This window comes from Pongo abelii, chromosome 2 (assembly GCF_028885655.2).
Source record: "Pongo abelii isolate AG06213 chromosome 2, NHGRI_mPonAbe1-v2.0_pri, whole genome shotgun sequence".
Lineage (NCBI taxonomy): Eukaryota > Metazoa > Chordata > Mammalia > Primates > Hominidae > Pongo > Pongo abelii.
Genome location: NC_085928.1, coordinates 106576428 through 106603154, shown reverse-complemented (window position 1 = coordinate 106603154; position 26727 = coordinate 106576428). Strand labels below are relative to the sequence as shown.

At 47.7% G+C, this 26727-nt stretch overlaps 1 protein-coding gene across 47 annotated transcripts in view; it reads right to left on the bottom strand.

Annotated features, from left to right (window-relative positions):
- Window positions 1-26727, bottom strand: part of MAP4 (microtubule associated protein 4) — a 228772-nt gene that overhangs the window by 2792 nt on the left and 199253 nt on the right. For 27 of the 47 annotated variants that reach the window (XM_054550401.2, XM_054550373.1, XM_054550374.1 and 24 more), the window contains 9 exon segments: window positions 24385-24491; window positions 22644-22859; window positions 18815-18998; window positions 18169-18228; window positions 17753-18045; window positions 16145-16258; window positions 14095-14187; window positions 3900-3981; window positions 1715-1827 (listed from right to left, as the gene is read on the bottom strand). In XM_054550401.2, coding sequence (XP_054406376.1) covers window positions 1715-1827; window positions 3900-3981; window positions 14095-14187; window positions 16145-16258; window positions 17753-18045; window positions 18169-18228; window positions 18815-18998; window positions 22644-22859; window positions 24385-24491 — 1262 coding nt within the window. 47 annotated transcript variants of the gene reach the window in all.

The following is a 26727-nucleotide window of genomic DNA, read 5'->3' as shown; positions in this document are numbered from 1 at the left end:
CGCTTGGAGAATCCCAGGCAGGTGCCCCGGCCCCACCCACCCCACCTCACCTGGGAGACCAACTCCCGAGGGTCAGGAGCAGCTGGGCCAGTGACACACTCTCAGAGCCCCTCTGTGGCATGTGAGGCTCTGATGAAGCCTCTCTGAGGGCAGAGGTGCCAGGCCTCAGGCTGGTACCAAATAAGTAGCCATGACAACAGTGAGCAACAAGCCTGAAGAGTAGCCCCCCGAAGGGTGCAGCCCACCCTCCCAAACCCTCCCTGAACCCAGGCCACCCCCTTGCACACAGAGTGGGGTCCTCAGTAGCTCCCGGGCAGCCCTGCCTGCACATCTGTCTGGTCAGGAACACAGGTGCTGAGGCCTTGTCTGTGCTGGGCACTATTCTGGGACCAGGGGTCCATGGGAGACAGAAAGGTGTCCAAGGAGGTATAACCCAGGGAGACTGTGGAGGCCTGGAGGGCTTCATAGGAGGAGGACATTTGGGGGACATGGAACACTCAGTGTTAGGAAGGCAGAGAAGAGAGAACAGCTGCGAGTGGCCACTGGGGAGCTGGAAAGCCTGTGTCACCAAATACCCAAAAAGTGACAAGGGAGAAGTGGTTTCTAATCGGCATAGTGAGAAATAGGCCTCGATTAAAAACAATAATTCCAGAACTAATAAAGGGATATAATGTGAACAAGGAAAAGAACACAAGGCTTGGGGTCAGAAAAGCCCAGATGTGAATCCTGGTCCACACTCGCTCGCTGTGTCCTTGGACAAGAGACTAAAGCCAAGTTAATGCCCCACTGAGACGGGCGCGAGAACGGCATCCTCACGAGATGTGGGGGGCACGAACTGAGAGCCTGTGGCAGCAAGGACCCCCCAGATGTTCCTGGAAGCTGATCAAGGCTTCAGTCAGAGCATCAGGAGAGGATGGGACAGGGGACGGGCTGGGCAGTGGCTGGCACTGGGGAGCAGAGATGGAAGGGAAGGCCCAGGGCAGTGGCTCCTGGCCCCTCTCCCCTGCACACCTGAACCCGAGCAGCAGTAGCCATCCTTGTGCTCGGGGTCTGCAAGACGCCCCTCATGGGCCCCTCACCCATGGATGACATGGAACAAAGGACAGACAGCATCTTGGCACACAAAAGGTCTCACAGTACTGTGGAAGGAGGAAGGGAGGAAAGAGGAGAGAGGGAAGGGAGAAGAGGCCCAGCCAGTCGTGAGGATGGGAACCTCTGCCACTTGAGCTCTGTCCCAGAGCCCTGCAGAGGGAGGCCCCAGGCAGCCTGCTGTCACTGGCAGCTAAGAATGTGCTGTCCTGCTCCCAGCCCAGGAGCGGAGCCTGACATGGGGTGGGAACCCACATTCCCCTTGCGCGAGACAGCCAGGGAGAACTGTGTGGTGCAGAACCCCTGGCTCGCCTGGGGGTGGTCTGTGTCCCAGCCTGTGGCCTTCTCAAATGGCTGGATGGGCTCAGTTAGGAAGGCCATGGCTCTCAGGAGCAAGGTTCTGCCTCTAGCTGACAGGTGAGGGGTGGCTGGGCTGGGGCCTCTTCACTTCTGCCTCGGTCAGGACTGATGATACATGATGGGAAAACAGCAATGGTGTGGGTGAAGACATGACTCCTGAAGAGACTGAGGGGCGGTGACAGGTGCCTACCTGTGAGGACCCTGACCCTAGCTGCATAGTTCCCACCCCTCCCCAGCTGTGTCTCCCCAGCGACCCACTCGCTACCTTCACAGCGCCTCCTGCAGGTAGGTGGCCCACATTATCGAGGGATCCCACCTTGGCCTGGGCCTTCTCCTTGAAGTTCAACTTCTGACTTTCAATCTTCACATCTCCTCCACCTGGAACCACAGAGGAACTGGTCACCTAGGGTAGCAGAGGAATATCCCTACAGGCAAAACCAGGACTAGTGAAATGCCCAATCTAGAAATGAGAAAGATGTGACCTGCTTCTGGGTGGCAAATGAACAGTGAACACGTTTGTCTAAAGAGGGCTTCTCGTATCACAGTGAGGCTGAGATAATCTCTCCGTCCAGCCAGTGGGAATACCTCCAAGGGAAGGAACGCCATCCCTTCCACCACCCCATGCCACAGCCACCCAGCTGCAGGCCAGGCTTGGGCAGGCCTGGGGCTCCGAGCACAGCCTCCGGGGTGAAGCCTCTGCTTCTCTACTCCGTGTGGGAATGCCCTTCCACTAACTGGGCCAGGCAGTGCTTCTCAGGCACAGCCTCACTGAATTCTCATGAATGCCCTGTCGTCACAGCCACGGTCCCTGCTTCACAGTGGGTAAAACTGATACTGCAAAAGAGAAGGGTCTCACCCAGAGTTACCACCAATCTGCTGATTGACAGTGACAGGTTGTGAAAATTGAGCCCCTAACCGTATCACACTCTAGCAAAAAGAAGGAATGATAAAAAGGAGAGAGTGGCCCCGAGGCTGTGCGCTGAGGAAGGAAAGACATGGACCAAGGCAGGCCCGGGATCTAGTGACCTCAGGCTAGGACGGGGAGGGAAAGCGGTCTGAACTCACGCCCAGGGTTCAGAGCTCACTGGCCAGAGTGTGCCCATGAGACCAAGGGGAGGGGTGCAGGACGAGCTGCCCTCAGTGAGTACCCAGCCCCTCCCACGCCCAGCAGCATGGCTCCCCTTGGGTCCCTTCTCCTGTTCTTCCATCTCCTCTCAGCTCACATGGCAGACCTCCACGCACAGCTTCTGGCTGAGGTCTCCCGGTGTCCCATATTGGGAAACCCAGCCCTGGCAAAAACTAGACCCTAAGTGACTCAGTGTCATTAGAGAAGGAAGTATCTCATAGGAGATTTCCCAGATAAAAGGGGAAAAAATGGTTAGTTAAGGACAGAACTGTTTTGATCTTTCTAAATAGAACACATTCTAAACTGGATCACACTCTTCGCTGAGAGGGAAAGGAAGTTTTTTTTTCTTTTTGGAGACAGAATTTCGCTCTGTTGCTCAGGCTGGAGTGCAGTGCCATGCTCTCGCCTCACTGCAGTCTCTGCCTCCTGGGTTCAAGCAATTCTCCAAAGGCATGCGCCACCACACCTGGCTAGTTTTTGTATTTTTAGTAGAGACAGGGTTTCACCATGTTGGTCAGGCTGGTCTCAAACTCCTGACCTCAAGTGATTCGCCCACCTTGGCCTCCCAAAGTGCTGGGATTACAGGCATGAGACACCGCGCCCGCCCTGAGGGAAGAGAGTTTTGCCTTCACCTTATCTGGCCTGTGGTGGCTAGCCTTCTGGGATACCAGGTCTGCCAGCCAGTGTGCCTGCTGCTGCAGCAGTCCTACCCACAAATCTGCTGTAGACCCAAGAACTAGGACATGAGGCTGCTAGGGGACTACCCAAGGCAAGAGCCCAGCCTCTGCACAGCGACTTCCACAGAGGCACTAGGCCAACCATGTTGCCGGAAGGAAACTGCATTAGTGCAAGTTGCTGAATGCCTCCCATTCTCCTGCCAGGGCTAGCGGCTGATGCTTCACTGGTTGGGAGCACCCTTTGCTCCTGCATCTGATAGGTGGGACCTGAACACTGCCCTCTATACAGCTCCTTCAGTAGTAGCTCCTGTAATCCTCGTTTAGAGCCAACCCAGGTTCTCAGCTCAGAGTGCACTGCTTCCCCAGGCCTAGCTCAATAGTTCCACACACACACTAGGTACTCAAGAGAATGCCTCTGCAGACGGCTGCTGTAAGAAACTGCTCCTCCTCCACTTAAGAGGTTAGCACCCAAACTCCTGCTCCATGACAGGAGGAGGACTGTGTTGTTTCCACTGCGGTGTCCTGGGTAGTCTTCGTGGGATGCTAAAGGCACAGAGATGAAACCTTGCCAGCCAGCGGGTTGCCCAGCTGACCATGGCAGGACTACATACCCTGGAGTCCCAGTGGGCAAGGGAGGTACCACTCACCAGGCTTGTGCTTGATGTTAGCCTTAGACCCACACTTGGAGGAGACCTTAGAGATGTCCACTTTCTTGTTCTGAATCTGAACCTGAGGAGAAGGACACAAACGACTCATTCAGAGAGAGGGTATACTGTTGGAGCCAACCCCATGCTACCTTTTAAATCTTCTCCATGTTCAGGGTTTCTCGCTCCCTCTGTAAGCTGCTATCTCAGTCTGTTCAAAGACAGGGTCATCTCCCTAACTACTTAAAAGAGCCCTCGACCCACCCTGGCCCTGCTCTTCACTTCTTTTTTTTTTTTTTTTTAAAGATGGAGTCTTGCTCTGTTGCCCAGGCTGGAGTACAGTGGTACGATCTCAGCTCGCTGTAACCTCCGCCTCCTGGGGTCAAGCAATTCTCCTACCTCAGCCTCCCGAGTAGCTGGGATTACAGGCGTGCACCACCACATCTGGCTAATTTTTTTTTATTTTTAGTAGAGACAAGGTTTCACCATGTTGGCCAGGCTGGTCTCGAACTCCTGACCTCAGGAGATCCACCCACCTCAGCTTCCCAGAGCCCAGAGTGCTGGGATTACAGGCGTGAGCCACCATGCCTGGCCTTCACTTTTTTTTTTTTTTTGAGACAGAATTTCACTCTTGTTGCCCAGGCTGGTGCGATCTTGGCTCACCCTAGCCTCCATCTCCCGGGTTCAAGTGATTCTCCTGCCTCAGCCTCTGGAGTAGCTGGGATTACAGGCATGCGCCACCACGCCCAGTTAATTTTGTATTTTTAGTAGAGATGGGGTTTCTCCATATTGGTCAGGCTGGTCTTGAACTCCCAACCTCAGGTGATCCACCTGCCTCAGGATCCCAAAGTGCTGGAATTACAGGTGTGAGCCACCACGCCCAGCCACCAGCCTTCACTTCTAACCCCACCTCCAGCCAGACCAAACCACCGTTTCCATACCCCACAGGCCTTTCTGTGCAGACCCTGTCCATGCATGCTCCAGACAGCTCTTCTGTCATTTCACCAGGTCCAAATACCAGCACCAAGGCTCCCACGAATATCCCCTTTGTTCCATCTCAAAACCTTACCTATCAACTCCTTGCCCAGAGAAACCTGGAATAACATATTTACTTCCAGTCCTTTTCAATGCATTTTCCCCTTGGGGGAGGAGAGGGGGTGGGGTGTGTGTGTGTGTGTGTGTGTGTGTGTGTGTGTGTGTGTGTGTGTGTGTGTTACTTCCAGTGTGTGTGTGTGGGAGGAGAGGGGGTGGTGTGTGTGTGTGTGTGTGTGTGTGTGTGTGTGTGTTACTTCGTGTGTGTGTGTGTGTGTGTGTGTGTTACTTCGTGTGTGTGTGTGTGTGTGTGTGTGTGTGTGTTACTTCCAGTCCTTTTCAATGCAATTTCCCCTTGGGGGAGGAGAGGGGGTGGGGTGTGTGTGTGTGTGTGTGTGTGTGTGTAATCATAGTATTACTGCTTAATCCATGTTATAACAATTTTCCCAGCCAGGTGCATTGGGTCATGCCTGTAATCCCAGCACTTTGGGAGGCTGAGGCAGGCAGATCACCTGTGGCTAGGAGTTTGAGACCAGCCTGGCCAGCACAGTGAAACTCTATCTCTACTAAAAATACAAAAATTTGCATTTAAAGGTGGTGCATCTTGGCCGGGCACGGTGGCTCACGCCTGTAATCCCAGCACTTTGGGAGGCTAAGGCGAGCGGATCACGAGGTCAGGAGATCGAGACCATCCTGGCTAACATGGTGAAACCCCGTCTCTACTAAAAATACAAAAAAAATTAGCCGGGCGTGGTGGCAGGCGCCTGTAGTCCCAGTACTGGGGAGGCTGAGGCAGGAGAATGGCATGAACTCGGGAGGCACAGCTTGCAGTGAGCCGAGATCACGCCACTGCACTCCAGTCTGGGCAACAGAGAGAGACTCCGCCTCAAAAAAAAAAAAAAAAAAGGTGGTGCATCTTTAAGTCTATAGCCATGCATCCCTCTGGGTTGCTGGATGGGGATTCCAGCATTCCTGTGAGTGGCCCCGCTGTCCTCTGGTATGTACTGTGGGAGAGCCTGACTTTCCAACACATCAACTCCATGTAGTGTTGCACCGTTCTGGTGGGTTTCACCACAATCTATTAAATGGTGAGCTACCTTCCTGAGCCCTGTTTTCCTTTCTTTGGTGTCAGGAAATATGGTCTTCACCATGTTCCCAGAGGACAGATATAATGCCACCAGTATTTTTGTATTTGCACCCACAGCCCAAGGCCTGGCACAGAATAACTACCCACAATCCCCAGCTTGCCAGAGCCATTCTCAGTCTTGTCTCTAAAACTCGGCTCATGCCTAACCCAGCAAACCCATTATGTTTTCTTCCCCATCCTTCAATGCCCAGCTCAAAGGGTGCCTTCCATATGGCCTCACATAGCTCTCGCTTCAATCCGTCTCTTTCTCATATCATCTCTTGAAGGGACACCACCAGGAACTATATCATAATGGCTTCACGTGTTTGATAATTACATACAGAGTAGTTACTACTGTGAAAACACACAGCCTCTACTTTGTCTCATCTTTCCAAAAAGTCTGCAATTTTCCCTAGATAGAAATTTTTTTCTTTTCTCCTCAATCTATAGTTCATTATACAGATATTTATAGGTATCTCCAAAATGGAAGTTTAGGATACAGCACAGATACCTCCTCCTAAGTATGTGCTGATGACACCATTGTAAGTGCTTTATCTGGGTTTAAAACAAGGTATCTTGTTATTTGTCAGGGGAAGAAATGGCCAATTCAAGAAGAAGGAGCCATGAAGGCCTCATCCAAACATCTCCCTATCCTTATCCCTCATAAGAGAGGGCATAGGGAAGGGTACTTTTACCAGCCAAAGATCTGATAGCTGCTTAAACCAACCCAACATGGATCTTGAAGCAATGGTGACAAGCTCATCTTAGCTGTAACCACAACATCACCTGCAGGAAGTTAACAGAGTCACTCTCCAAGGCCTGGGCCCTCACCAAGATGTAGAGCCACACATTTCTTTCTCGTTTTCTTTTGAGACAGGGTCTCACTCTGCCACCCAGGATGAAGTGCAGAGGCATGACCTTAGCTCACTGCAGCCTCAACCTCCCAGGCTCAAGTGATCCTCCCAGGCTCAAGCCCCTCAAGTGGCTGAGACTACAGGCGCACACCACCATGCCCAGCTAATTTTTGCAATTTTTTGTAGAGAAGGGGTTTCGCCAAGTGGCCCAGGCTGGTCTCGAATTTCTGGGCTGAAGCAACCCACCTGCCTTGGCCTCCCAAAGTGCTTGGATTACAAGTCTGAGCCACTGCATCGGCCAGGGCCACAGATTTCTTGACAGTGTTCCATATTTGAAGGCTCTATCTCTTGACCTTTTGTCTAGTATGCAATTAAAGAATAGTTGAGGGGCAGTCAGTTTCACGTTATGGATGTATTCCAGCTAGTAAATGAAGACGTAATGCTAGAATTAGTCTTACCACGGCATATGCCTACTGAACCCACAGGTCCAGGAATTGCCAACATCACAAAAAAAGAGACAACCGAAGAATGAGACATGAATGTAATTTCTCACAGAATAAACCTCATTACCTACTTACATGTCATGCTAGCATGTGGGGAAAAAACCAAAACCAAATAAATTTAAAGAAAATTGAGGGACAACAGAATATGTTAATTAAAACCATGAGGATATAATTAGAAGAATCCAGATTCTAGGACAAACCACTGAGCTTACCCATCAAGGAAATTACCAGTAAAAAAAACAATGAGCCAGGCACAGTGGCTCACACCTGTAATCCCAGCATTTTGGGAGGGCTGACGTGGGTGGATCATTTGAGGTCAGGAGTTCGAGAACAGCCTGGCCAACATGGTGAGACCCTGTCTCTACTAAAAATACAAAAGTTAGGCTGGGCGCAGTGGCTCATACCTGTAATCCCAGCACTTTGGGAGGCTGAGACGGGTGGATCACCTGAGGTCAGCAGTTCGAGACCAGCCAGACCAATATGGTGAAACCCCATCTCTACAAAAAATACAAAAATTAGCTGGGTGTGGTGGCAGGCACTGTAGTCCCAGCTACTCGGGAGGCTGAGACAGAATTCTTGAACCCGGGAGGCAGAGGCTGCAATGAGCAGAGATCGTGCCATTGCACTCCACCCCGGGTGACAAAACAAGACTCTGTCTTTTTTTTTTTTTTTTTTTTTTTTGAGACCAAATCTCACTTTGTTGCCAGGCTGGAGTCCAATGGCATGATTTCAACTCACTGCAACCTCCGACTGCCTGGTTCAAGCCATTCTCCTGCCTCAGCTTTCCAAGTAGCTGGGATTATAGGCACGCACCACCATGCCCAGCTGATTTTTGTATTTTTAGTAGAGCCGGGGTTTCACCATGTTGGCCAGGATGGTCTAGAACTCCTGACCTTGTGATCCACCTGCCTCAGCTTCCCAAAGTGCTGGGATTACGGGTGTGAGCCACCACGCCCGGTCGAGACTCTGTCTTTAAAACAACAACAACAACGACGACAACAACAACAACAAAAACCCAAAAGTTAGCAGGGCATGATGGTGCACGCCTGTAATCCTGGCTACTCAGGAGGCCGAGGCAGGAGAATTGATTGAGCCCAGAAGGCGGAGGTTGCAGTGAGCCAAAATCACGCCACTGCACTCCAGCCTGGGCCACAGAGTGAGACTTTGTCTCAAAAAAAAAAAAAAAAAAAAAAAGCTGCTGGCTCACACGTGTAATCCTAGCACTTTGGGAGGCCGAGGTGGGCGGATCACAAGGTCAGGAGACCGAGACCATCCTGGCTAACATGGTGAAACCCCATCTCTTCTAAAAATACAAAAAATTAGCTGGGCATGGTGGTGGGCACCTGTAGTCCCAGCTACTCAGGAGGCTGAGACAGGAGAATCACTTGAACCCGGGAGGTGGAGGTTTCAGTGAGCCGAGATCGCGCCACTGCACTCCAGCCTGGGTGACAGAGCGAGACTCCGTCTCCAAAAAAAAAAAAACAAAAAACCTAAAACCTAGGTAGCCCACACCATGAAACAGATGTAGCTTCTGACATAAGAGTCCTATGTTAGGAATACATCCTAGAGAAATAACTTGAAATGTTAAAGCTATTTATACAAAAATATGACTTTAAATGTGTTATAGCTTCATGCCTGAGGGACAGAGCGAGACTATGTCTCAAAAAAAAAAAAAAAAAAAAAAAGAATGGAGTGGGGACTTGTAGAGTAAAAGCAACTTAAGATTAAAAGAGTTGAAGCTTGTGTTATATCTTATTAGTGTTACTATTTTAAATATATGGATCAATATATGCATTTTTTTTTTTTGAGACGGAGTCTCGCTCTGTCGCCCAGGCTGGAGTGCAGTGGCGTGATCTTGCCTCACTGCAACCTCTGCTTCCCGGGTTCAAGCGATTCTCCTGCGTCAGCCTCCTGAATAGCTGGGACTACAGGCACGTGCCACCATGCCCAGCTAATTTTTTGTATTTTTAGTAGAGATGGGGTTTCACTGTGTTAGCCAGGATGGTCTCGATCTCCTGACCTCATGATCCACCTGCCTCAGCCTCCTAAAGTGCTGGGATTACAAGCGTGAGCCACCGTGCCCAGCTATATGCCGAAGTATTAACAAATAAATAATATATCTAGGACTGGCTTCAAAATACTTGGGATAGGCATATACAGATAAACGAAGACTGCTCATGTAGACAGTAAATGAGGCAGGGTAAAAGGTACATCAAGTTCATTTTACTGTTTTTTTCTACTTGTGTGTGTTTGAAAATTCCCACAATAAAAAGTTGTGGTTTTTTTTTGGTTTTTGTTTTTTGAGACGGAGTTTCGCTCTTGTTGCCCAGGCTGGAGTGCAATGGCACAATCTCGGCTCACCACAACCTCTGCCTCCCAGGATCAAGCAATTCTCCTGCTTCAGCCTCCAGAGTAGCTGGGATTATAGGCATGCACCACCAGGCCTGGCTAATTTTGTATTTTTAATAGAGACAGGGTTTCTCCATGTTGGTCAGGCTGGTCTTGAACTCCCGACCTCAGGTGATCTGCCTGCCTTGGCTTCCCAAAGTGCTGGGATTACAGGCATGAGCTGCTGTGCCCGGCCCAATAAAAAGTTTTAAAAAGCTTAACTGAGCCTCACTCACTTTAATAAAGTCCACCACCTCTAGGCCTACAGCCCTCCCTCTTTAGGTGGCTATGTGGAGGAGTCTACAATCTGCTTCCAAACGATTCCCCCACACCACCCTGCCTCCACTGTATGCTCCAGCCTCAGGGAACCATGTGCGGTGCCTCCTTCATGGGCTGGCCCAAGTGTCCCCTCCTCAGGGACCGCAGAAGCCACGCTGGCTCTCTGTGGTCCTAGGAGCAATCACAGCATCACACACCTCGCTCTGCTTGTGCTTACACAGGCTGCCTGCCGCTCTATGAGAGCCTGCAGGCACACTCCAGGTACCAAAACATGCTGTGGAAGTCAGCTGCCAGCAGGTCTCAGTGCCCACTACACATGCACAGCCCCTTGCAAGGGTGAAATGGAACCAAAACGGACACAAAATCTTAACTGGGACCAGCCACAGAGGAAGCCACTATGTTGTCACTGGCTCATCACTCCCCTCCCTCCCCTCCACTGGTGTCCTCCTGGCTCTCATCAAGGGGTATGTCTGTCTGTCTGTCTGTCTGTCTGTCGGGGGCATTTTTGGAGCACTAACTAGGATCCTGTTTTGAGCCTCTCATCCTGGTGGTAACTGCGTTATTTCTTTGTGTATGTGTGTGTGGGTGGGGAGTGGTGGGGGGTGTGTAATGCTGTTCTGTCTGCACAGCAGGTCCTCCCCCGCTTTTTTTTAAGACAGTGTCTCTCTCTGTCACCCAGGCTGAAGTGCAGTGGTGCCATCATGGCTCACTGCAATCTCAACTACCCAGGCTCAAGCAATCCTCCCCTCTCAGCCTCCTGAGAAGCTGGAACCACAGGCACATACCACCTAATGACGCCAGGCACATGTCTGGCTAATTTAAAATTGCTTTGAAACCCAGGCTGGTTTTGAAGCAATCTTCCTGCCTAGGCCTCCCAGGGCCACCGTACCTGGCCTTATTTAAAAATTTTTTTTTTTTTGGGACTGGACGCAGTAGCTCTTGCTATAATCCCAGCACTTTGGGAGGCCAAGGTTGGTGGATCACCTGAGGTCAGGAGTTCGAGACCAGCCTGCCCAACATAGCAAAACCCCGTCTCCACTAAAAATACAAAAATTAGCCCAGGTGTGGTGGCTCATGCCTGTAATCCCAGCACTTTGGGAGGCCGAGGTGGGCGGATCATGAGGTCAGGAGATGGAGACCATCCTGGCTAACATGGTGAAATCCCGTCTCTACTAAAAAATATAAAAAATTAGCTGGGCATTGTGGCGGGCGCCTGTAGTCCCAGCTACTCGGGAGGCTGAAGAAGAAGAATAGCGTCAACCCGGGAGGCAAGCTTGCAGTGAGCCGAGATCGCACCACTGCACTCCAGCCTTGGTAACAGATTGAGACTCCATCTCAAAAATAAAATAATAATACAACACAACATAATATAATATAACATAACATAACATAACATACAAAAATTAGCTAGGCATGGTGGCAGGCGCCTGTAATCCCAGCTACTCGGGAAGCTGAGGAAGGAGAATCGCTTGAACCTGGGAGGCGGAGGTTGCAGTGAGCCGAGATTACGCCACTGCACTCCAGGCTGGGCGACAGAGCAAGACTTTTTTTTGTAGAGACGGGGGTCTTACTATGGTGCCCAGCTGGGGGGCTCATCATTTTAAACTGCACATTTCCTTGTGGTGGCTTTAGGGAGGGACTGACAGAGACTATGGAAGGAAACAAAGCACCTGGGTCCAGCTGTGGTCAACTGTTGTTTACCCTCATCTTCCCACCAGGAAAGACTGCTCACAGTAGTCTCCCTAATTCTCTCTGTTTAAGGAAGCCTCCTGAAGTGAAAAGGCTTAAAAAATACATTCACCCTCAAAACAACAAAACAAAACAAAACAAAAAAACCCTATACATGTGAGGTCATGTGCAGGCAGTGTGGAAAGATCACAGCAGGTGATACATTAATGATGACTATTTTCAGAGCTCTTATATGCACCACACAACACACACAAATACATCTCTATGTCTCACCTACACAAGTGACCTGGTTCCCTCAGAACCCCTGTTCACCTTCTGTTTTCATCCAGGACAAAGCCAGGCTCAGCAGCTGCCTAGGCCCCTCGTGGCTGGATCTTTGTCACCTCACTTCAGCTGATCCTATTCCAGGCTAATTAGTCTGGTCAAGCAACTCCACCCGAGTGTAAAGGATGCCATTTCTACCCAGGCCAGGAAGAGGCAGTGGTGAGAAGATGACCAGGAAGGAGGGGCAGGAAGGAGACTTGTGTGGGGCAAGAATGAAAGCTCATGGCCGCATTCCTCAAGATAGAACTGCTGGGGGTGTCTGTAGGCCATGGGCAGGATGTCATGATCACCAAGGAGGAGGCAGGAGGGTTAACACAGTCTAAAAATGATAAGGGTAAGTGGAGCAGGACCTAGTCCGGTTCAGGACAGTAAGGAGAAAGAACTGAATGAACTCAAAGGAAACGGAGGCAAGACAGGCTGTCTCACTTGGCCTGGAAGGGAGCGGTGAGGGCAGGGGCTATGCATGGCGGCTTCTGGTGCCTCTGACACAACTCCACAGAGTACCACTTGCCTAGGCACTGTCACAGTGACAAGCAGAAAGCACACAGGGTGTTCTTCACACACTCAACGACAGTAAGACTTTGCCCTATCTCTCCCTAGACCACAACCTCCCTGTGAGCTGGGATCACCTGTGTCCCTAATACACATCATAGAGCTGGCACACAATGGCAGCAAGACAAAAAGAAGGATGTTTGGGTGGAAGAGGAAAGAGGACAAAAAGATAAGGAGGGAAAGTCTGGTCGCAGTGGCTCACGCCTGTAATCCCAGCACTTTGGGAGGCCAAGGCAGGCAGATCACGAGGTCAGGAGTTCAAGGCCAACCTGGCCAGCATGATGAAACTCTGTCTCTACTAAAAATACAAAAATTAGCTGGGCGTGGTGGCGCATGCCTGTAGCCCCAGCTACTCGGGAGGCTGAGGCAGGAGAATTGATTGACCCTGGTAGGTGGAGGTTGCAGTGAGCTGAGATCACACCACTGCACGCCAGCCTGGGCAACAGAGTGAACTCTGTATCAAAACAAAAACAAAACAAACAAACAAACAAAAAACAGGAAAAGGGACTAAAAAAGGAGGGGAAGAAAAAGGAGGAAGGGATTAGAGAAGGGACAAAAAAAGGAGAGCAGAAAGGGAAATGGGAGGGCCGGGTGCAGTGGTTCATGCCTGTAATCTCAGCACTTTGGGAGGCCAAAGTGGGTGGATCATGAGGTCAGGAGTTCAAGACCAGCCTGGCCAACATAGTGAAATCCCGTCTCTACTAAAAATACAAAAATTAGCCGGGCATGGTGGTGCGTACCTGTAGTCCCGGCTACTCGGGAGGCTGAGGCAGGAGAATAGCTTGAACCTGGGAGGTGGTGGTTGCAGTGAGAGATCACACCACTGCACTCTAGTTTGGGCAACAAAGTGAGACTGCATCTCAAAAAAAAAAAAAAAAAAAAAAAAAAAGAGGGAACAGGAGAAGGTAGGGAGAGAAAAGAAAGTAGAGGAAAACCCAGAGAGCTGGAGAGCAACAAAGGTGAAGAAAAACATGGGGAAGGGATAGGAAGAAAATGTTGATTAATTCTTATTTTATAATAACAAGGATTCAAAGATGAGCTCTGGAAAGATCCAGACATCTGTCTCAGAGAAGTTACTCCCACGGTAATTCAAGGGCATGCAGACAGACATACGCTTCCCAGGAACGGACTCCAGACAGGCAACAGGTCTGCTGCTGACCGCTGTGCTCAGACCCAGGCTCTGACATAGCTGGAGAAAAATCCAAAGCCTCCCACCCATATGGGTAAAAAAGATACTGAGTGGATATCACCATGCTGGTGTTCAGGGGCTCGCCAGAAACACCCTGTCTAACATGGGAGCATCAAAGTCCCTCGCTTTGCTAGTCTGCTTCTTAGAGAACGCTACAGCTCAGGCCACTGGGATTCTATCTACATGGGCACCTGGCTCTCTGCCTAGTATACCCCACAGTGGGCTATATCTCAGATGCCAGCTAACCAGAGCTTATACTTACATTACCACCTCCAGGGACATGCTTAATATTGTCCTTGGAACCACACTTGGACTGAATATGGCTGTAGCTCACTTTTTTGGAGACTATCTGGACCTGGAGTGTTAGAAAACAGAAAAAAACAACACAAAGGGAAAGGACTGGTTAGAACCGACACAGGGAAGGCAGTGAGTCCACATGTGATCACAATGACCAACAAAAAGTGTTGTTAAACCTCCACCCCCACCTTCTACAGAACAGATGTGGAAAAGCACAGGAAAAGAAATGTGAAAGAGCAAGAAGGGGAGTGAAAAACGTGAACAGACAACACAACGACAGCAGCAGAGCTGCGCAGGCACTGCATGTTGGTCATCACCACTCCTTGGGGGCGGGGCTGTGGTTCACAAGGCCCAGGCAGCAGCCCAACCTGATGCCCAACCAGGCACAGCCCTACCTCCTTGCTCTGCTCCCTCCTCAAGAGCTGGGCACAGTGTCCTTGGCTCTTCTCTGCAAGTCTTATTATGTGGACCTGTTTTCACCCGAAGAGCGTGCTTCCCTTAAATCTGGGCCCTGGAATGGCTGCAGCCAGACCCACTCTCAGAAGCCAAGGCTGCTCTGAGAAGCCTTAAATCTGGGCCCTTAAATCTGGGCCCTGGAATGGCTGCAGCCAGACCCACTCTCAGAAGCCAAGGCTGCTCTGAGAAGCACTGGGCAGCTGGCAACAAGGGCACGGATGATACTAACAGGAAGGAGGGGCCAGTGCTCAGATGTGAATACAAATGGATACAGAATCTCCAACACCAGGGGAGCGGCTACAGCCTCCACACTTAGCCCATTTGTCTCAGGGCTCGAGAAGGCATAGTATTTTTGACTCAAGGGTAAAATATCTTCTTGAATCCTCCATATGCCTAATCCTCTGCCCTGTGAGATGCCCATGCGGAAAGAACAGGCTCTAAGCAGGGCAGCAAGGACGCCCAAGCCTGGGGGCACAACCACACTGTATAGTACGGGAATGGCTTCCCCTGGAACTGAGAAACACCAAGGTCTTGGCTCTAAGAGTCTGGAACAAAGAATCCTAGGATCTTCTCAAGAAGGAATAGTTGCCAACTTCCTTTCTTTGCAAATGATGCAGGTCCCAGGCTGAAGAGTTCTCCACAGAGTACAGAAATCCTGAGAAACTCCAACCCATATACCTCATTGTACCTACTCATTTCTAGCCTTTTTCACAACTTTGATGGTAAACAAGTGGTTAGCAAACTACTTAATGAGCTTTGGTCTGAACCTAGGACCTCTAGTAGTCACCCAGAAGCCACGGTGCAGCTTTCTTCACTGTAGGAATGCCCTAGGCTGAGACTTCCCATGCTGGTCCCTAAGGGCTGGAGTGCAGGCTTCTCTGGCAGAGGCACACCTACCTGCTACAGCTAAGGAAGGAAGGTGTTGCAAGCACTCAGGAGGGGCCTGGTTTCCAGGTTTACAGAGGCAAGGGGAAAGAATCTGTGGTTTCAGCTTACCTCTGCCCTCCAGTTGATGCTGCATGCCTACACTAAGTGGGTTTCCACTGGGAATGAGCATCCTAACTTTCAGTTAAGAGGTGACCCGGGGAACTAGGACAAATGAAGTTATCTCCATACCCAGCAGCGTTATGAGAGGGATCTTTTAGTTCAAGGTAAAGCACAGGGGCTCCAGGGTTCCAGGTGGTGGAAATTACCCCTGCCATGTCTTCTTGATAACAAATGTGGGTGCACTGTATTTGCATCCATACCAGGTAGGTTTCACATCAAGGTCAGTGTGAAGGAAATGAATGAAAGTCTTTGGATCCATTTTATCCAGCCAAAAATTATATATATATTCATTCTCCAAAGGGCTAATGGGCTCCCAACTCTATTAACTTTCAAGGTTAATACAAAAAATTTTCTGATGGCTGAGTCATCAAGCACAGAGAAGGGAATATAGGGGAGAAGAAGTAGAAACTAGTTAGGGAAAGGGAAAAAGTGCAAGAGAGGGCAAGTGGCTCAGGCTGGAAGAAGTATTTTACCATCTTCACCTTCCAGAGGTGGGTCTAAATAAAACTCACTTTCCCCGCAGGTTGTTTCTGTGCACTTGCAATTGGGCCGGCTGTTTTAGTGACTGCATTAGATTCAGGCTTTCGGGTTGTAGCAGCTGCCTCTGTTTTTTTCTCTACTTTGGCCTGGATGGAGATAAAGGGAGGGCAAATTTCAAATCAAGAGGATAAGAGCTCAAATGCCAAGAAGGGAAGAAGGCTGTAGGGGACTCAAATCCAGGTCAGGCCACCAGGCAAAAGCAGGTGGCCTTTGATCCTAGGCAAAACCACACATTTCCCAGGGTAGACCAAGTCAAAGATCCTTAAGTAGAGGGCCACAAAAAAAGGAGCTGCAGGCCATAGTCTTGAGACATGAGGAACAGATCAAGACACTATTTAATGGAGAAAAGGCACAAAGGAAGGCTAAGACAACCAAATTAGTGATTCTGAGAGTGTGCTGGGGCATGATTTTCAAATTACAATACCCGCCACCCCATGCCAAATATTCTGACATGCCCCAAGCAGCTGCCACGGTTACAGGAAGTCAATACTGATAGAAAGTGTCACACTCTTTAGGTATGTTGGAGCGGAAAACAATTCACTAGATCAAGTCACTCAACTCCCCACCCAAGACCTCCTGTAAATTTTGCACCATGAAACCGTAAGAGCAAAGACAGGGGGAGATAGGCCATCAGCAGCACAGCCCAGAGGCCTGCTGGGCACACCAGAGCTACTGTCGCTACCACAAGCAACTCTCAGGCTCTTCTCTAGACTGATCTCAGTTTGCCATCAGTGTTTTCCAACAGCACCAGGATTCCACTTCATTTTTGTCCCTCCTGAATTTCTTAACAGCTCCAGATTAAGCAATTTAAGTATTCTGCCCTGGATGGTGGTGGTGGTGTAGAGCTAGTGAATGACCTAGGAGATGAGATGGTCACTACCCCAGGGACCCGAACATTCTCAGACGGACTTTCATCACCACCTTTTCACGCAGAGTTCCCATGGTTACCAACAGTTAAATAATTCTGGGATTGATGCAACCAGAAAATCTTAACCACCGGAAAATCCTAAAAGTGAAGCACTGTGATCTTTCTCCATCACTATATGCATTGCAGTCCTGCTGTTTAGGAAGGCCAGAGGCTCACAGCACGACTCATCCTGGCCACAAGAGGACACCCTAGTCCTCTTTCAGATATATTCCACTCAAGTCATGGGTTGTGGAAGTAAGAGGTGTTCTACCTTCTGCCTATCCTGACATTCTCTGTGCAGGCTAAGAACCATGAAAAACTAGGCTCATGTCAAGTGTCTCTCTTACTTGCAGAGTCTCTGAGGCCTCCTCTGTTTCTTCTATAAAAGAATCCTTTTACATCGAAGCAAAAATGTAAACCTGTAAACCCAGACCCCAACATCTAGAACAGGAGCCTTTCTTATTGAGACAGGAAGAGAAAGCCCAGAGCTCAGCCTACCCCGCCTCCCTGCTGCTGGGGCACAAAGCCCACTACAGAGACCAGGCTGAAATACCCTGATGCTGAGTCCAGTGTCCTAACTGCCTGCTTCTTTGGTGGGCCTGGGAACAGTGGGTGGAAATGGAGGGAAGAAGCAGGGGCCAGCATGCCAGGACCCCAAGCTCCCTGGACCCACCCGGCCTCCTCCAGGCTGATGCTTGATGTTTTCCGTGGAGCCAACCTTGGAGCGGACATTCTTCAGATCAGGAGCAGAAGCATTGGTGGCTAGGCGGCTGAGCCTGGGGGTGGTGGAGCTGGGTTTGGCCGAGGTGGGCTTCTTGTCTATGGAAGGAGTTGTGGAGGGCCGGGAGGGCATGGGTGTGGCTTTGACTCGGGTGGGAGCCACCCCTGCAGCGGGGGCTGTCCCACTGAGAGTGGTGATTTTCTTCATGGAACTGGTGGAGGTGCTCTTTGGGCGACTCAAGTCAGCTGCAAAGAAGGGAGTGAGAGATAACACGGGTTCAGGGAGAGAGAGAAAAAGGGAGACTTAAGCCACAGAGGAGGTGGGGGTTCAAGTTAGGGGGCTCTACAAAATGGCAGATGGGCTATTACCTGGTACAGACTTTGCAGTCATCTTCTTGACTTCTGCAGGTTTTCCCTCAGTCTTAATGGCTGTACAAAATATACTTATTAATATAACATTTAACAAACTGACCTGTTGGATAGTTCATCCAATAGTGAGATTCCTCATTATTTAACAATTACTGAATATCTGCTTTGAGCTAGGGACTGTGTTAGTCCCTGGGAATGGAGTGGTAAATTAGATGGTCAGGCACTGCGTCTTATTCTTCTCTACTGCCCTGATAAGCCTTCTATGTGGCCTTAAAAGTAGGCTGTCAGCACATGCCTATGGACTTCTTATCATCATGTAAGCCCATGAGCACCATGTGCTAGGTGCTGTGGGTTACTAAGAAGGCAAGAGTAAATTCTACCTGGAAATTCATGAGCGGTACATTTTTCTGCCTTCACTCAAGATTTTTCTGAATACATACAACTGCTAAGCTCACACAGAGATCAAGGCTTGTTAAGTACCAGGCCCACAGGGCTACCACTGTTCCAGGTAGCCCACTAAGGACTGGTGTGTAAGCAGGCCTGCACGGCTGTTTGTGATACTAGCTAGAGCTATGGCTGGGACAAAGCCAAGATCCCATTTTCCCCTCTCTAGTTCCCATGGGAGAGAGAGACAGGCAATACTCACCAGTGGGCTTCTTGGGCAGGAGCGTGGAGGGGCTCCTACTGCTTGGGCCAATTGAGGCAACAGCGGTAGCTGTTGTGGTTTTTGCAACAGTCTGAGTGCTCTTGGATCCAGATCTGGAGGCCAGGGCAGAAGCTGGCTTGGATGGTGAGGCCCGCTTCTCAGGAGCCTTTGCATCTGCAATGGGCTGGAAATAGGAAAGTGGGAATGAGGCCTGCAGGTCAGCAATAGCCCCAAGGAGTCACACTACAAGATGCTTCCTTTTTTGTTTGTTTTGTTTTGTTTTTGGAGATGGAGTCTCGCTCTGTTGCCCAGGCTGGAGTGCAGTGGCATGATCTCGGCTCACTGTGGCCTCCACCTCCAAGGTTCAAGCAATTCTCCTGACTCAGCCTCCAGAGTAGCTGGGACTACAGGCATGTGCCACCACGCCCAGCTAATTTTTTGTATTTTTAGTAGAGACAGGGTTTCACCGTGTTAGCCAGGATGATCTCGATCTCCTGATCTCATGATCCGCCCGCCTCAGCCTCCCAAAGTGCTGGGATTACAGGCGTGAGCCACTGCACCTGGACACAAGATGCTTCTATACAACCATGTATTGGAGAACAGGAGGTACTGTGGGTTCAGCAGCTACTGACAGGAAAATATATATGGTTCTAAGAGCAAAGTCCTCCACATAAAGCAACAAACTGGTCCTCCACATAAAGCAACAAACTGGCCAATGCAGGGTGCTGTGTGATCTGAGGGCACGCAACAGAGAGTAAAACTACTTCAATCCAACCTGAGCCAATGAGAATGAACAGCCCTGATGGGTACATCACCACAACCTACGTTTGCCTCCAAATCTACTGCATTATATACATATACACACACACACACACACACACACACGCATGCATATATTTTAATGTAACCTCTGTAGAAATGCCAAAAATACTAATGTATTTAATGTAATAAAATCTAATGTATTATACTTGACCAAAGATTAAACATACACAAACAAAAACTAAAAATTATGTTCAGTCAAATTGAGCCATTCTTTTGGCTGACACGCACCTAGAGAATGCTGAACAGGACTGAGCTGCAGATGGAGAGGCCACTGGCCAAATCTGGGCCAGAAGCGTGAGCTGCAGCCCTACTCCAGCAAATCACTGAGCCTCTGAGCTTTATTTCCTCATCGGGATAAGGAGATTAGAACGGAGGGTGATGAAGGACCAGGTTTGATAATATGTGATGTCAGGAAATAAAGGATGAAAGGTCTCAGCACAGAGATGATGAGAAGAGGCAGGCCTGACCAACAGAAGGGATAAAGAGCACTGATATCACAGCTACAGTCCGAGAGCAAAAGGGAAAAGGTCTCTCAAGTGTAGATGCTTGGCACTGGGTCACTCTAGTTCCTTTTACATGGAGGCTGGGAATGATGTCTCTAGTGAATAACGGAAAGAATCAATTTAGCCTGGTTTCTACGGGGACAGGGGATGAAGACACTATTTTGATAAACAAATTACCACATTACAAAAGAGAGTATGCCAAATCACAGACACAGTGGGCTCAGCTCTCTTCCTCCAAGAGAAGTGGCTATAAAGAGGGCAGTATGTAGGTAGCGACAAGCAGGATATCGTTAAATGGAAAAATCAGCTAAGGAGGTACTTAGAAATTAAGGGCTGGCATCCAATCAAATAAAGTCTAACTCTGCAAATGTAGGGTAATGACGATTTCCACAAATAAATGCCTTAAGTATGGTGTGAAGAACTCTAAGGCTGGAATCAGGGGAAGTGGTTCTGCTACTAGCTCTGCTGGAAACATGTAGGATTTTGGCCAGAGGGATTCCCTTTTCTATTGCTCTAAAATTTGAGGACTAAACCAGATGCTCTCTGGGATGTGCATCAAATTTTTAAGACTATGACTATTATTCACAGAATAATCTAGCATAGTCTTATTATTTTGCCATAAGGGTAATAATGATAAAATAAGTTAGAAAAAAGTTATGTGGGATAGAAATCTCAAAAGGATGTTGCATCTTTTAGATGTCAGGCTCTTGGCTTCAAAAACCTGCAGAAGTTAACTGGAGCTATTCTGCTGTTTCCCAATTTACATTTTCTTCTCTGCCAGAATCATAATCTACTTATTTTTTCTGAATAGGTTTTTCCCTCTCTGTCTCTACAAATCTTTCTACCAAAATAAGCTGCAGATGAAGAGGCCACTGGCCAAATCTGGGTCAGAAGCCTGAGCTGCAGTCCTGGTTTGGCCCCTTAATTCTAAGTGTGCTATTTGGCAAATCGCTGGGCCTCTCTGAGCTTTATTTCCTCATCTGGATAAAAGAGATTAGAACAGGACTGGTGCAGTGGCTCATGCCTGTAATCCCAGCACTTTGGGAGGCCGAGGCAGGCGGATCACCTGAGGTCAGGAGTTCGAGACCAGCCTGGCCAATGTGACGAATCCCCAGCTCTACTAAAAATACAAAAAATTAGCCAGGCGTGGTGGCGGGTGCCTGTAATCCCAGCTACTTGGGAGGCTGAGGCACAAGAGATGCTTGAACCTGGGAGGCGGAGGTTGCAGTGAGCCCAGACTGTGCCACTGTACTCCAGCCTGGGTGACAGAGTGAGGCTCCATCTCAAAAAAATATAAATTAAAAAAAAAGTTCATGTATATAAAGCAACTAGTACAGTACACTTCATTTATATGATTATTATAGAGTGAAATTTCACTAGACACCTCTCCTTCCTACACTTTCCTTTGTCACCCCCCAGGAGCTGCTGCTGAATAAGCAACAGTGAGGACCTGCTGCCAGGGCTCCAGGCACCTCCCCTCTGCCCTCTTATTCAAACCTATTGTTTTCTAAAGATCAAGAAAAGCAACCAACTGGATAAATGAGGATCAGAGAGAAAGCTTTATAAGATTTTATCATTACTAGTTTATGAGAGGATTTTTCAGTTTCTTGGCCAGGGTTTCAGCCTGGACTTCAACCCCTAGGTTCCACAGTTTTCTTCACCATATTAAATTAAAAACTGACATTTTAACATGGGAAACTATTTCGTACCATGAATTTAAAGAGTACTATCAGGCTGACCTAAAGGCCCTTCTCAAATAAGCCAAGACGTTAAGGAAGGCAGCCACAGCCTCCACTATCCTCTCCTCCTGGAGCAATTCTGTAACACTAATGCTGCTCCAAATGTGACCAGTTTCTGGGCAATACAGAAACCATGGGTGACCTGGAAAACTGGATGACTTCAGAAGTAGCTCAGTGAGAGGTGGCCTAATGCCCAAAGCAAAGTAAGTTATCACATCATGCTGGAACATGCTGAGATAAGCTGGAAGAGCTAGTTATATCACAATAGTAATGGATAAAACTTCTGCAGGATGATAACAGGGAAAGACAAAGAATTACATTTGATGTGGGAATTATACCAAAAAAGAATACCTAATTGGTATGTGGAGTAGAGGAAACTGGTTAATAAGTGCTTAAATAGGTAAAGAGTAGGTAGTTGAGAGAAAGGAGGAAGAACCTAAGTAGATGGAGTATTACCTCCAAACAGGGAAGGGAAAGGTAAGAGCATAAAAAGGCTTCAAAATGTTAATGGCTGCATCAATGGGCCCCAAATTGATTTCCTTTTCTTTTTTCTTTTTTTGGCTGTTCCTTGTGGAGCAGGGCTAACCCATAGGCAGTGCGCCCAGAGTAGCCATGCCAATTTTTGAATCACCCTCTCCCCCATTTCCCTTGTCTTTTCCAAATTCCACCAGCCTGATTCCGTTGTCTGTTAGCAACAAGGATCTGTCTATCTGACACTCAGAGGGGAACAATTTTCCTCGGCACAGTAGTTAAGTGACCACTTACCTTTGGCTTCACGTCTTTTGAAGGTAAGATGGAAGGCCTGGCAGAGGCGACGGCAGGGCGTTTGGGTGGGGCAGCTGGTACTAAGCCTGAAGCAAGGCTCATGGGTTTTTTATTCAACCCACCAATGGTGGTGGGAGCTGGCTGCTTAGGGAGAGAAGTGGGCTGTGTTTTGGCTTTCGATGTTGAAGTCTTTGCAGGTTGAGTGGTGGCCAAAGGCTTTAGGTTGATTGTTGTTTATTTTTTATTTTTATTTTTTAAAGGGCAACATCAAACACACAGACAAGAATAAAAACAAATTAAAAAAAGTATAAATTGCACAATTCAAAGTAAAATTATAAGCAATGAGGATAGATGCAACTTAAAATTAGCATTTCTTTCTTCTGAGCTCAATAAATAATGGAATGAGACCAGGATAGAGAAAGAAAATGGGCAATAGTTTCTTTTTCTTTTCTTTTTTTTTTTTTTTTTTGAGATGGAGTCTCTCTCTGTCGCCCAGGCTGGAGTGCACTGGCGATCTCGGCTCACTGTAAGCTCTGCCTCCCAGGTTCAAGCGATTCTCCTGCCTCAGCCTCCCAAGTAGCTGGGACTACCAGCGTGTGCCACCACGCCCAGCTAATTTTTTGTATTTTTAGTAAAGATGGGGTTTCACCGTTTTAGCCAGGATGGTCTCGATCTCCTGACCTTGTGATCTGCCCACCTTGGCCTCCCAAGGTGCTGGGATTACAGGCATGAGCCACCGTGCCTGGCCTGGGAATAGTTTCTTAATGATAGTGGCACAAATTCTGGCAGTTTGGCACCTGAAGACTTAATTCAGTAAAACAATTAATTAACTCTTAATAATTAACTAACTTTTGATGCTATTCTAAAAGAAAAGCATCAGGAGGTGATTCAGCCATTATTACCTGTATTTTTTTTTAGTAACTTTTTAATTTTTTGAAGACTCTGGACAACATGCTGAAACTACCTGTATCTTGATGGGACAACAGCAGCCACAGCCTACAGTGTGGCTTTTGAACTTTGCAATAAGTACTAGTTATGCATCTGAAGCTATATGATCCACCTTCAAACTCTGCATTCTTTTTTCATGAATGGATATTTCAGAATCTTTTTTTTTCTTTCATCTAACACTGAGATAATAGCAAATAATTCGGAATTTATTTCAGAATATTTTTGCAACTGTCCTTTTTGTTGTTGTTAAGGGAAGCTGAAACAATCTCTATAGAACTTTTTTTTTTTTTTTTTTTGAGATGGAGCGCAGTGCAATGGCATGATCTCAGCTCACCGCAACCTCCAACTCCTTGGTTCAAGCGATCCTCCTGCCTCAGCCTCTTGAGTAGCTGGGATTACAGGCATGCATCACCATGCCCAGCTAATTTTAGTATTTTTAGTAGAGATGGGATTTCACCATGTTGGTCAGGGTGGTCTCCATCTCCTGATGTGATCCGCCCGCCTCGGCCTCCCAAAGTGCTGGGATTACAGGCATGAGCCACCATGCCCGGCCTCTACAGAACATTTTTTACAGATACATAAGATAATAGGGTCAAAGGCTGAGATTTTAAAGTTGGTTTAGGCCACTGTGGTAAATGAGAATACAAGATATTTTCTAAGCATGTCCAAACATGAGGAAGGACAATAATAGCTCAGAAAAAAGAAATTTCATTCGTGATTCAAGCAATAACAGCAGAAGATACTCCGTTTAAAAATTATGGCACTAGAAGATAACCACCATTTTGGCACCTACCTTTGTTTTCTTCTCTGGGCTTGGTGGGAGCTCCTTGTTTGGTGGGGTGGTGATATCATTTCCGGTCCCACTCACAGCAGGCCTTCCTTCTTCTGGCCTGGCTATTCCTAAGGGGAGAGGATGGGTGGGAATTATACTAAGCAAACATTTTTCACACCCATTTTGAAAATACAAGGTTTAGCAAAGACAGACCACTAACTAGCACTTCATTCTGAAAAAAGTCCACAGGGCTGTGCTGCTGAAATGTGGACAAGCCTCCCAAGTTCTCATTGTGATGGAGGACAGTTTTAGATTCCTCAGATTCAGGGAGCCTGACCCTGTGGAGAAGCAGTCTAAGTGGCACATGCACAAATGATCAGTGGAAAGAAATGGTCCTTTAAGTTTGGTTTCCTTTCCCTAGAGACCAAAGGGACTCTGTCTTCCAACCACTAGCTCTCCAAGCAATAGGACAAAAACCTCTTCTACCAGTCTATCTTTGGAATAAAGGTTGCTGTGAGATGGGATAAGAGCCAGAAGATCATTCAATGACTCCCTTTCCTTCCTTTCCCTATAAAGAACCATTTTATGGAGGATGTGAGATTAACCTGATCTAGTTCTAACAGTGACCCAGATTTTCAACAAGGCCGAGGAGACCCATGGAACCAGACTCAGGGCCAGAAATAAAGTCTCCTGCCTAAGGCAACATAGCCTCCTCTCTGTGGAGAGGTTACTCCAGATTTCAGTAGGACTATACCTGAGAGCATTAAAATACCGTGAAATGTATAACCTTGCTGTGGGGAAGGCCTTTCTAACTGGCACAAAGTCAAGAGGCCACAAGAGATAAGTTTGACTAAAGAAAAATAAAAAACTTCAATGTGGCAAAAACCAAAATAAGACAAAACACTACAATAAAAGTCAAAAGGCAAATGACAAACAGAAAAAATACTTGACCCTCATACCAAAGACAAAGAGCTTATTCTATAAATTACTCCCACAAATCAGTAACTACTACAAAAGCCAATAATCCACTGGGAAAATGCAAAACAATATGAACAGACTTTATAGAAAAGAGAAACAAAGTTTTTTGAAACTATGAAAAGATGTACAATGTTAAGTATAAGAAAAATAAAAATTTAAACCCCACTGAAATGCCATTTTATTTTTTGAGACAAAGTCTTGATCTGTCGCCCAGGCTGGAGTGCAATGGTGCGATCTCGGCTCACTGCAACCTCTGTCTCCCCTGTTCAAACAATTCTCCTGCCTCAGCCTCCCAAGTAGCTGGATTACAGGCATGCACCACCACACCCAGCTAATTTCTGTATTTTTAGTAGAGACAGGGTTTCACCATGTTGGCCAGGCTGGTCTCAAACTCCTGACTTCAAGTGATCCACCCACCTCAGCCTCCCAAAGTGCTGGGATTACAGGCGTGAAACACCATGCCTGGCCTGAAATGCCATTTTAATACTAACATATTGTCAAAAGTCCAAAAATTTTAAAATAACTATTGAGAATAATATGGGGAAATATACTTGGTAGGTACGTGAACTGCTATGACCCATAGGCAGGGCTGCCTGGCAGTGTCATTTTCTGAAAATTACAAGGACAGATAAATTCTAATCTAGAAAACCAATTTCTAGTAATTTATCCTAGAAGGGTATTTACACACCAGCCAAACAGTAAATGTGCAAGATTTCCACCAGATCATTGTTTCTAAAAGCAAAAGAACAACCCAGAAGTCCGTTAATAGAAAACTGGTTATTATGGTAGAAATAACAATGTAATCTCTGAATGTGAAAAAATAAAGCATGGAGAAATTCTTTTATGATTACTATGCAATGGTCTCTATTAAGTGGAAAAAAAAAAAAACCAACAAAGCATAAGTATAATGTGAAACTATTTGTCTTGAAAAGGGATGGGGGAAAATATATTGCAAATATACTTGTATATGCATTTTAAAAGAATCTTTGAAAGGATTGTAATTAAACAGAACAACGTTTTTGAGGGAAAGGATGGGACACAAAACTGGAGAGGTTAGGAGGCTTAAAACTTTGAGAAATAATTACAGATTCATACGAAGTTGCAAAGAAACACATAGGGAAGGTCCCTGTGTACCCTTTTACCCAATCTCCCTAAGTGCTGACATCCTATGTAAATATGGTATACTATCAAAACCAAGAAACGGAGACAACCCACAGAGCCTACTCAGATTTTTCGCTTTACATGCACTCATTTGTGTGCGTGTGTCTGCGTGTGTGTGTAGTGCTATGCAACTTTATCAAGTGTAGCTTTGTGTAACCACCACCACCTTAGCCTCCCAAAGTGCTGGGATTACAGATTACCTGGCCTGGAGTGGCTGTAGCAATC